This window comes from Oncorhynchus mykiss, chromosome 14, assembly GCF_013265735.2.
Source record: "Oncorhynchus mykiss isolate Arlee chromosome 14, USDA_OmykA_1.1, whole genome shotgun sequence".
NCBI classification, from domain to species: Eukaryota; Metazoa; Chordata; class Actinopteri; order Salmoniformes; family Salmonidae; genus Oncorhynchus; species Oncorhynchus mykiss.
This window is the reverse complement of record NC_048578.1, coordinates 4,408,010-4,420,343: the sequence shown is the minus strand read 5'-3', so window position 1 is coordinate 4,420,343 and position 12,334 is coordinate 4,408,010. Positions and strand designations below refer to the sequence as shown.

General features: G+C 46.1%; 1 protein-coding gene across 3 annotated transcripts in view; it reads right to left on the bottom strand.

Moving 5' to 3' along the window:
* Positions 1 to 12,334, bottom strand: part of LOC110488581 (5-hydroxytryptamine receptor 4-like) — a 150,065-nt gene that overhangs the window by 57,267 nt on the left and 80,464 nt on the right. For all 3 annotated transcript variants that reach the window (XR_005035901.1, XM_036942714.1, XM_021560849.2), the window contains exon 5: positions 11,880 to 12,033. Coding sequence is in view for 2 of the 3 variants with exons in the window: in XM_036942714.1 (XP_036798609.1) it covers positions 11,880 to 12,033 (154 nt within the window). In the remaining variant the exon portion in view is untranslated. The remainder of the gene's footprint in view (positions 1 to 11,879; positions 12,034 to 12,334) is intronic.

The following is a 12,334-nucleotide window of genomic DNA, read 5'->3' as shown; positions in this document are numbered from 1 at the left end:
CCTAATCTCGGGAGTTGATAGGCTTGAAGTCATAAACAGCTCAATGCTTGAAGCATTGCAAAGAGCTGCTGGAAAAACGCACGAAAGTGCTGTTTGAATGAATGCTTATGAGTCTGCTGGTGCCTACCATCGCTCAGTCAGACTGCTCTATCAAATATCAAATCATAGACTTAATTAAAACATAATAACACACAGAAATACGAGCCTTTGGTCATTAATATGGTCGAATCCGGAAGCTATCATTTCGAAAACAAAACGTTTATTATTTCAGTGAAATACGGAACCGTTCGGTATTTTATCTAACGGGTGGCATCCATAAGTCTAAATATTCCTGTTACATTGTACAACCTTCAATGTTATGTCCTAATTAAGTAACATTCTGGCAAATTAATTCGCAATGAGCCAGGCTGCCCAAACTGTTGCATATACCCTGACTCTGCGTGCAATGAACGCAAGAGAAGTGACACAATTTCACCTGGTTAATATGGCCTGCTATCTGGAAGAAAAAGAAACGCACACCTATTAACACGAGGTGCTGGCTTGCGGAGTGGAAACTTGAAAATAAAAGACACACTCTTGGAGCTCAGATGCAAAAATGTAATACCAACGTTTCGACAGCCAAGCTGTCTTCATCAACCCAGTCATGTGTAGTTAACTAGTGATTATGATTGATTGTTTTTTATAAGTTAAGTTTAATGCTAGCTAGCAACTTACCTTGGCTTCTTACTGCATTTGCGTAACAGGCAGGCTCCTTGTGGAGTGCAATGAGAGGCAGGTGGTTAGCGCATTGGACTAGTTAACTGTAAGGTTGCAAGATTGAATCCCGGAGCTGACAAGGTAAAAATCTGTCGTTCTGCCTCTGAACAAGGCAGTTAACCCACCGTTCCTAGGCCGTCATTGAAAATAAGAATGTGTCCTTAACTGACATGCCTAGTTAAATAAAGGTGTAAAAAATCAAATAAAAATATATATTTATGTTAATCGGACAAATCGGTATCCAAAAATACAAATTTCTGATTGTTACGAAAAATTGAAATCGTCCCTAATTAATCGCCCATTCCGATTATTCGATCGACCTCGAATCTGAATAAACATTCTACATTACCATGGAAATTATTGCATCATGCACGGCAAGCGGTACCGATGTGCCAAGTCTGGAACCCACAGGACCCTGAACAATTTCTACCCTCAAGCCATAAGAGTGCGATATCGTTAACAAAATAGCTACACAGACTATCTGCATTGACCCTTTTTGCACCAACTTTTTCACTCATCACATACGCTGCTGTTACTGTTTATTACACATTCTTCCTAGTTATACGTACATATCTACCTACACGTACATATCTATATAGCCAAGTTATGGTTATTCATTCATAAAGTGGTAGGCCACAGAAGCTCACAGAACGGACCACCGAGTGCTGAACCACATACCTTGTAAAAATGGTCTGCCCTCGGATGCAACACTCACTACCGAGTTCCAAACTGCCTCTAAAAGCAACATCTGCACAAGAACTGTTCGTTGAGAGCTTCATGAAATGGGTTTGCATGGCCGAGTAGCCGCACACAAGCCTAAGATCACCTGATGCGCAATGCAAAGCTCAACGCCATTGGACTCTGGAGCAGTGGAAACATGTTCTCTGGAGTTATGAATCACGCTTCACCATCTGGCAGTCCGACGGACAAATCTGGGTTTGGCAGATGCCAGGAGAATGCTACCTGCCTCAATGAACAGTGCCAACTGTAAAGTTTGGTGGAGGAGGAATAATGGTCTGGGGCGGTGTATGGTTCGGGCTAGGCCCCATAGTTCCAGTGAAGGGAAATCTTAACGCTACAGCATACAATGACATTCTAGACAACTCTGTGCTTCCAACTTTGTGGCACCAGCTTGGGGAAGGCCCTTTCCTGTTCCAGCATGACAATGACCCATGCACAAAACGAGGTCCATTCAGAAATGGTTTGTCGAGATCGATGTAGAATAACTTGAGTTGTCTGCACAGAGCTCTAAACTCAACTCCATCGAACGCCTTTTTGATGAATTGGAACACCTACTGCGAGCCAGGCCTAATCGCCCAACATCAATGAGTAGGTTTGTCCAAACTTTTGATTGGTACTGTACACATACTCAACAAAGGACCAAATAAGATGATTAGTAAACACAATTTTGAGATAATAAGTGCTTTTCCCCTCATTTTAGTTGCAGAGATTCAGAGAGAGCTACAGTCAATGGAGAGCGCTGCAAAGATAATTAGAAGAGCAATATACGCAGATATAGACCCAGACAAAGCAGAATTGCTGAAGGAGGATGAGGATGCCATCATAGACATCCAGGCATCCTTCGATGGCACTTGGCACAAGAGAGGATTCCTGACCAACTACGGGATAGGTGTGTGCATTGGTGCTGGTACCAGCGAGCCATAGAAAATGGTGAAGCTCCACCCTGTCACAAAAACCTTGGAGGCCATACATTTTTTAATAGGGAGGTTGCACAGAAAATGGTACCTGTATATCACAGGATGTCAAACGATAACGTCCTCAAAAGAATGTAGCACAGAGGAACCCAGAATGCAAATGAATGGCTGAACTCTGTAGTATGGTCGCGATACTCCAAAACTGTGTTGGACAAAAACCGCATTGACGGAGCAGCCAATATGGCAGGGAGCCACTGCTATACCAAATGTGATGAAGAAATTGTGGCTTGTCAGCACTTTGGTGACACTGGAGCAATCAGAGAGGAGTTGTGAGAGCTGATGCTGCTTCAATAGAGCGTGCCAAGCGTAGGCCCCATGACATAGTCAAGAAAGTAAAGCGTCAACAGCAACAACTCAAAGAGGGCCTTACATATGGGGCAGGCATAGCTGATTAATGTTCTGCACATTTCAACAGCCATACAAAATCATTGTATGTGACAAATTGAGCAAAGTGATATGAGAATTTGCCCCAAAATGCATATTTTCTCAACAGGCCAGTATTCAAAGCATATCCTCTATTGCTTGAAACAAATGTATTAAACGTGCTAATGTATTTGTAAAAGGTATGTTTGATGTTTATTTGTCAGTTTAGAAGTGATATATGAATAAGAGTTTAATTAATGTGACGTAAATGGTCATGTTTATGGAAAGTACATTTTAATTGCATTCACCTATCTTTATAGGCAATCGGTCATGAAGAGGGCACGACAAAGCCTATTCCCCCCAGGAAACTAAAAAGATTTGGCATGGGTCCTCAGATCGTCAAAAGGTTCTACAGCTGCAACATCGAGAGCAACCTGACTGGTTGCATCACTGCCTGGTATGGTAACTGCTCGGCCTCTGACCGCAAGGCACTACATAGGGTAGTGCGTACGGCCCAGTACATCACTGGGGTCAAGCTTCTTGCCATCCAGGACTATACCAGGCGGTGTCAGAGGAAGGCCCTACAAATTGTCAAAGACCCCAGCCACCCCAGTTATAGACTGTTCTCTATACTACCGCATGGCAAGCGGTACCGGAGTGCCAAGTCTAGGACAAAAAGGCTTCTCAACAGTTTTTTACCCCCAAGCCATAAGACTCCTGAACAGGTAACCAAATGGCTACCCGGACTATTTGCATTGTGTGCCCCCCCCAACCCCTCTTTTACGCTGCTGCTACTCTCTGTTTATGCAAAGTCACTTAAACTATACATTCATGTACATACTACCTCAATTGGCCTGACCAACCAGTGCCTCCACACATTGGCTAACCGGGCTATCTGCATTGTGTCCCGCCACCCACCACCCGCCAATCCCTCTTTTAGGCTACTGTTACTTTCTGTTTATCATATATGCATAGTCACTTTAACCATATCTACATTTACATACTACCTCAATCAGCCCGACTAACCGGTGTCTGTATGTAGCCTCGCTATTTATATAGCCTCGCTACTGTATATAGCCTGTCTTTTTACTGTTGTTTTATTTCTTTACTTACCTATTGTTCACCTAATACCTTTTTTGCACTATTGGTTAGAGCCTGTAAGTAAGCATTTCACTGTAAGGTCTACACCTGTTGTACTCGGCGCACGTGACAAATAAACTGCTCAAAATGGCATGTTCCCGGTGTGCCATTTCATTTATCTCTGTCTTCAAAGGACGTACATTCCCATTATTCCACACACAGGGTCTTAGGTCTTATAGGCAGCTTTTTTATATATCTTGTCTCATTTTGATTTAAAGTGTCATTTTATGTGTAAATATTTGCAAAATATTCATCCATCATACATGTGAAGTGTTTTTTAAATAATTCCATGAAACTACAATATTTTGATGAACTGATCTGTAAAAGTCTGACCATTGAGTGTCTGATCACAATAAAACAAAATAAAAAACGGTCTGACTTGAAGCAATGTGTTGAAAAACATATTCTCATAATATGCAATTTGGCGCATATTTAAGGACGGCTTGACTCATTTGCATATTTACATTTTTAAATAAATAAAACGTGTAATACAACAATATCTTGCATGTATGTATACTTTCAACGGGTAAAGTTTCAGTCTGATGAGAGTAAAGAAAGAAAATAATCCCTAGCCTGTGGAGCCTGGCCTTAAATCAGAGTTCCTGCCTGAAAAATATTATTAGAATGAGGGATAGAGTGGCAAGAAATAGTTTGTGAACCCTTTGGAAATACATGGATTTCTGCATCATTTCGTCATAAAAATTGTATCTGATCTTCATCTATGTCAGGTGCGTGAATGAGGACCCAAAAGCGAATTAACAAAACAGAGTTTCTTTAATGATGAAACACACGTAGGCTCAGATGGACAGGCCGATTCCGACAGGACAGGACAAGGTTAGATGAACAGGCAGATTCCGACAGGACAGGACAAGGTTGCAGCAAACACGACGATAGTCTGGTTCAGGCATGAGTAACACAAACGAGAATCCGACAAAGACAGAAGCAGAAACAGAGAGAGATATAGAGACCTAATCAGAGGGAAAAAGGGAACAGGTGGGAAAAGGGGTGAACGAGGTAGTTAAAGAAGACAAGGAACAGCTGGGGGAAAGAGGGGAAGAAAAGGTAACCTAATACGACCAGCAGAGGGAGACAGGGTGAAGAGAAAGAACAGGAACAGGACACAACATGACAATACATGACAATACCCCCCCACTCACCGAGCGCCTCCTGGCGCACTCGAGGAGGAAACCTGGCGGCAACGGAGGAAATCATCGATCAGCGAACGGTCCAGCACGTCCCGAGAGGGAACCCAACTCCTCTCCTCAGGACCGTACCCCTCCCAATCCACTAGGTACTGGTGACCACGGCCCCGAGGACGCATGTCCAAAATCTTACGGACCCTGTAGATAGGTGCGCCCTCGACAAGGATGGGGGGGGGGGGAAGACGAGCGGGGGCGCGAAGAACGGGCTTAACACAGGAGACATGGAAGACCGGGTGGACGCGACGAAGATATCGCGGAAGAAGAAGTCGCACTGCGACAGGATTAATGATCCGAGAAATACGGAACGGACCAATGAACCGCGGGGTCAACTTGTGAGAAGCTGTCTTAAGGGGAAGGTTCTGAGTGGAGAGCCAAACTCTCTGACCGCGACAATATCTAGGACTCTTAGTTCTACGCTTATTAGCAGCTCTCACAGTCTGCGCCCTATAACGGCAAAGTGCAGACCTGACCCTCTTCCAGGTGCGCTCGCAACGTTGGACAAAAGCCTGAGCGGAGGGGACGCTGGACTCGGCGAACTGAGATGAGAACAGCGGAGGCTGGTACCCGAGGCTACTCTGAAAAGGAGATAGCCCGGTCGCAGACGAAGGAAGCGAGTTATGGGCGTATTCTGCCCAGGGGAGCTGTTCTGACCAAGACGCAGGGTTGCGAAAAGAAAGACTGCGTAAGATGCGACCAATAGTCTGATTGGCCCGTTCTGCTTGACCGTTAGACTGGGGGTGAAAGCCGGAAGAGAGACTGACGGAAGCCCCAATCAAACGGCAAAACTCCCTCCAAAATTGAGACGTGAATTGCGGACCCCTGTCCGAAACGACGTCTGACGGAAGGCCATGAATTCTGAAAACATTCTCGATGATGATTTGTGCCGTCTCTTTAGCAGAAGGAAGCTTAGCAAGGGGAATAAAATGAGCCGCCTTAGAGAACCTATCGACAACCGTAAGAATAACAGTCTTCCCCGCTGACGAAGGCAGTCCGGTGATAAAATCTAAGGCGATGTGGGACCACGGTCGAGAGGGAATGGTAAGCGGCCTGAGACGGCCGGCAGGAGGGGAGTTACCGGACTTAGTCTGCGCGCAGACCGAACAAGCAGCCACGAAACGACGCGTGTCATGCTCCCGGGTGGGCCACCAAAAACGCTGGCGAATGGAAGCAAGCGTACCCCGAACGCCAGGGTGGCCGGCTAACTTGGCAGAGTGAGCCCACTGAAGAACGGCCAGACGAGTAGGAACGGGAACGAAAAGAAGGTTCCTAGGACAAGCGCGCGGCGACGGAGTGTGAGTGAGTGCTTGCTTTACCTGCCTCTCAATTCCCCAGACAGTCAACCCGACAACACGCCCCTCAGGGAGAATCCCCTCGGGGTCAGTGGAGGCTACTGAAGAACTGAAGAGACGAGATAAAGCATCAGGCTTGGTGTTCTTAGAGCCCGGACGATAAGAAATCACGAACTCGAAACGAGCGAAAAACAGCGCCCAACGAGCCTGACGCGCATTAAGTCGTTTGGCAGAACGGATGTACTCAAGGTTCCTATGGTCAGTCCAAACGACAAAAGGAACGGTCGCCCCCTCCAACCACTGTCGCCATTCGCCTAGGGCTAAGCGGATGGCGAGCAGTTCGCGGTTTCCCACATCATAGTTACGTTCCGACGGCGACAGACGATGAGAAAAATACGCGCAAGGGTGGACCTTGTCGTCAGAGAGGGAGCGCTGAGAAAGAATGGCTCCCACGCCCACCTCTGACGCGTCAACCTCGACAACGAACTGTCTAGAGACGTCAGGTGTAACAAGGATAGGTGCGGATGTAAAACGATTCTTGAGGAGATCAAAAGCTCCCTGGGCGGAAACGGACCACTTAAAGCACGTCTTGACAGAAGTAAGGGCTGTGAGAGGAGCTGCCACCTGACCGAAATTACGGATGAAACGACGATAGAAGTTCGCGAAGCCGAGAAAGCGCTGCAGCTCGACGCGTGACTTAGGGACGGGCCAATCAATGACAGCTTGGACCTTAGCGGGATCCATCTTAATGCCCTCAGCGGAAATAACAGAACCGAGAAATGTGACGGAGGAGGCATGAAAAGTGCACTTCTCAGCCTTCACAAAAAGACAATTCTCTAAAAGGCGCTGGAGGACACGTCGAACGTGCTGAAAATGAATCTGGAGCGACGGTGAAAAAATCAGGATATCGTCAAGGTAAACGAAGACAAAGATGTTCAGCATGTCTCTCAGGACATCATTGACTAATGCCTGAAAGACAGCTGGAGCGTTAGCGAGGCCGAAAGGAAGAACCCGGTATTCAAAGTGCCCTAACGGAGTGTTAAACGCCGTCTTCCACTCGTCCCCCTCCCTGATACGCACAAGATGGTAAGCGTTACGAAGGTCCAACTTAGTGAAAAACCTGGCTCCCTGCAGGATCTCGAAGGCTGAAGACATAAGAGGAAGCGGATAACGATTCTTCACTGTTATGTCATTCAGCCCTCGATAATCTATGCAGGGGCGCAGAGACCCGTCCTTCTTCTTGACAAAAAAAACCCCGCTCCGGCGGGAGAGGAGGAGGGGACTATGGTACCGGCGTCAAGAGCTACAGACAAATAATCTTCGAGAGCCTTACGTTCGGGAGCCGACAGAGAGTATAGTCTACCCCGGGGGGGAGTGGTTCCCGGAAGGAGATCAATACTACAATCATACGACCGGTGTGGAGGAAGAGAGGTGGCCCTGGACCGACTGAACACCGTGCGCAGATCGTGATATTCCTCCGGCACCCCTGTCAAATCACCAGGCTCCTCCTGTGAAGAAGAGACAGAGGAAACAGGAGGGATAGCAGACATTAAACATTTCACATGACAAGAGACGTTCCAGGAGAGGATAGAATTACTAGACCAATTAATAGAAGGATTATGACAAACTAGCCAGGGATGGCCCAAAACAACAGGTGTAAAAGGTGAACGAAAAATTAAAAAAGAAATGGTTTCGCTATGATTACCAGAGACAGTGAGGGTTAAAGGTAGCGTCTCACGCTGAATCCTGGGGAGAGGACTACCATCCAAAGCGAACAAGGCCGTGGGCTCCCTTAACTGTCTGAGAGGAATGTCATGTTCCCGAGCCCAGGTCTCGTCCATAAAACAGCCCTCCGCCCCAGAGTCTATTAAGGCACTGCAGGAAGCTGACGAACCGGTCCAGCGTAGATGGACCGACAAGGTAGTGCAGGATTTTGAAGGAGAGACAGGAGTAGTAGCGCTCACCAGTAGCCCTCCGCTTACTGATGAGCTCTGGCTTTTACTGGACATGAAGTGACAAAATGACCAGCGGAACCGCAATAGAGACAGAGGCGGTTGGTGATTCTCCGTTCCCTCTCCTTAGTCGAGATGCGGATACCTCCCAGCTGCATAGGCTCAGCACCCGAGCCGGCAGAGGAAGATGGTAGTGATGCGGAGAGGGGGGCAACGGAGAACGCGAGCTCCTTGCCACGAGCTCGGTGACGAAGATCAACCCGTCGCTCTATGCGAATAGCGAGTTCAATCAAGGAATCCACGCTGGAAGGAACCTCCCGGGAGAGAATCTCATCCTTTACCTCTGCGCGGAGACCCTCCAGAAAACGAGCGAGCAAAGCCGGCTCGTTCCAGTCACTGGAGGCAGCAAGAGTGCGAAACTCAATAGAGTAGTCTGTTATGGATCGATTACCTTGACATAGGGAAGACAGGACCCTGGAAGCCTCCTCCCCAAAAACAGATCGATCAAAAACCCGTATCATCTCCTCCTTAAAGTCCTGATACTGGTTAGTACACTCAGCCCTTGCCTCCCAGATTGCCGTGCCCCACTCACGAGCCCGTCCAGTAAGGAGAGATATGACGTAGGCGATACGAGCAGTGCTCCTGGAGTAAGTGTTGGGCTGGAGAGAAAACACAATATCACACTGGGTGAGGAACGAGCGGCATTCAGTGGGCTCCCCAGAGTAACACGGCGGGTTATTGATTCTGGGCTCCGGAGATTCGAAAGCCCTGGAAGTGGCCGGTGGATCGAGGCGGAGATGGTGAACCTGTTCTGTGAGGTTGGAGACTTGGGTGGCCAGGGTCTCAACGGCATGTCGAGCAGCAGACAATTCCTGCTCGTGTCTGCCTAGCATCGCTCCCTGGATCTCGACGGCTGAGTGGAGAGGATCCGAAGTCGCTGGGTCCATTCTTGGTCGGATTCTTCTGTCTGGTGCGTGAATGAGGACCCAAAAGCGAATTAACAAAACAAGAGTTTATTTAATGATGAAACACACGTAGGCTCAGATGGACAGGCCGATTCCGACAGGACAGGACAAGGTTAGATGAACAGGCAGATTCCGACAGGACAGGACAAGGTTGCAGCAAACACGACGATAGTCTGGTTCAGGCATGAGTAACACAAACGAGAATCCGACAAAGACAGAAGCAGAAACAGAGAGAGATATAGAGACCTAATCAGAGGGAAAAAGGGAACAGGTGGGAAAAGGGGTGAACGAGGTAGTTAAAGAAGACAAGGAACAGCTGGGGGAAAGAGGGGAAGAAAAGGTAACCTAATACGACCAGCAGAGGGAGACAGGGTGAAGAGAAAGAACAGGAACAGGACACAACATGACAATACATGACAATCTAGGTCACAACAATAGACAAACACAGTTTGCTTAAACTGATAACACACAAACTATTATACGTATATGTCTTTATAGAACACACCGTGTAAACATTTACAGTGCAGGGTGGGGAAAGAATGTCAACCCTTTAATAACTGGTTGACCCTCCTTTGGCAGCAATAACCTCAACCAAACATTTTCTGTAGTTGCATATCAGACCTGCACAATGGTCAGGAGGAATTTTGGACCATTTCTCTTTATCAAACTGTTTCAGTTCAGCAATATCCCTGGGATGTCTGGTGTGAACTACTCTCTTGAGGTCATGCCACAGCATCTCAATCGGGTTGAGGTCAGGATTCTGACTGGGCCACTCCAGAAGGCATATTTTCTTCTGTTGAAGACATTCTGTTATTGATTTACCTCTGGGTTTTGGGTCATTGTCCTGTTGCATCACCCAACTTCTGTTGAGCTTCAATTGGCAGACAGAAAGCCTATATTCTCCTGCAAAATGTCTTGATAAACTTGGGAGTTCATTTTTCCGTCAATGATAGCAAGCTGTCCAGGTTCTGAGGCAGCAAAGCAGCCCCAAACCATGATGCTCCCTCCACCATACTTTACAGTTGGGATGAGGTTTTGATGTTGGTGTGCTGTGTCTTATTTTCTCCACACATAGTGCTGTGTGTTCCTTCCAAACAACTCAACTGTAGTTTCAGCTGTCCACAGAACATTTTGCCAGTAGCGCTGTGGAACATCCAGGTGCACTTTTGCAAACTTTTTTGGGACAGCAGTGGCTTCTTCCGTGGTGTCCTCCCATGAACACCATTCTTGTTTAGTGTTTTACGTATCGTAGACTCGTCAACAGAGATGTTAGCATGTTCCAGAGATTTCTATAAGCTGATTCTAGGATTCTTCTTAACCTCCTTGAGCATTCTGCGCTGTGCTCTTGCAGTCATCTTTGCAGGATGGCCACTCCTAGGGAGAGTAGCAACCATGCTGAACTTTCTCCATTTATAGACAATTGGTCCTACTTTGGACTAATGAACATCAAGACATTTAGAGATAGTTTTGTAACCCTTTCCAGCTTTATGCAAGTCAACAATTCTTAATCTTAGGTCTTCTGAGATCTCTTTTGTTCAGGGCATGGTTCACATCAGGCAATGCTTCTTGTGAATAGCAATCTCAAATTTTGTGAGTGTTTTTTATAGTGCAATGCAGCTCTAACTAACATCTCCAATCTCGTCTCATTGATTTGTCACCAGGTTAGCTGGCTCCTGACTCCAATTAGCTCTTGGAGAAGTCATTAGCCTAGGGGTTCACATAATTTCCCCAACCTACACTGTGAATGTTTAAATGATAATATTGATCTAAGTCTATTGTTGGGACTTAGATCAAGATCAGATCAAATTTGATGACCAATTTATGCAGAAATCCAGGTAATGCCAAAGGGTTCACATACTTTTTCTTGCCATTGTACATGTCCTCCGTTTAAACAAATCTAAAGTTCTTCCAGAGAAACATAAGCATAGTGCTCATGACTATTCATGACTATAATAAGTTACCGACTCTCTACCCATGCTCTTCATTACATCCGTCTTTCCCCCCGGTTCATTTGTTTTGGGTTGGTATATAGTAGAATTGGGTCTGACATTTCAATCCAGACTCCCTGCTGTTTCATTTTAGCTTTACTATCACACAGTATCATTCAGCCGATGCCATTCACTGAGCTTTCACTTACAGCCATCGTTTTATTATGAGCAGTAGCGGGAGATTGGACGAGATATGCCGTTCAGATTGGACGACATGCTTATTACGTACTCAGTATCCTATCCTAGACACAGACCAAACCAAGTCTGAAAAGGTGATAGCCTAAAAGAGCTTACACATATCCTGACCAGATATACACTAAAACCCTGTTGGTTGTGTGGAGGTGTTTCTTTGTCTCATCGACATCCTATGGAATTAGTTACGATATACATGTAGGTGGCACATAATGTGGTTTCACAATAACTTCAATTTGATCATGTTCCACTGAATGGTTTATCAATTATCTGCAGTGTATATGCACATTGACACAGACAAATGAGTTATTACTCACCAAATGGTCTATTCCGATACTGTTCCATCCTAGCATTATGGGTAGGAAGGATATAAAGGTGGGGATTACCCAGCATCCTCCTAACATAAGAGCCACTCTCAGTGGTGTCATCTTATTCCTGTAGACCAGTGGCTGGCAGCAGATGGCATAGTACCTAGAGAATGAGAGGAAACACTATTATAAGACATATGGGGTAGAGGGAACTACAGTGCATTCAGAAAGTATTCAGAACCCTTGACTTTTTCCGCTTTTTGTTACGTTACAGCCTTATTCTACAATTGATTCTATCACCTTTTCAGACTTGGTTTGGTCTGTGTTAGAAAGGGAAGGGGTCTGAATACTTTCCGAATGCACTTTATATACTGTATGATTTACATTCAGCTCAAGCTTTTCTTTCATTAGACGAAATGCTGTTCAACAAGTGTATCTTTCATGTAAAATTATACTTTGTGGAA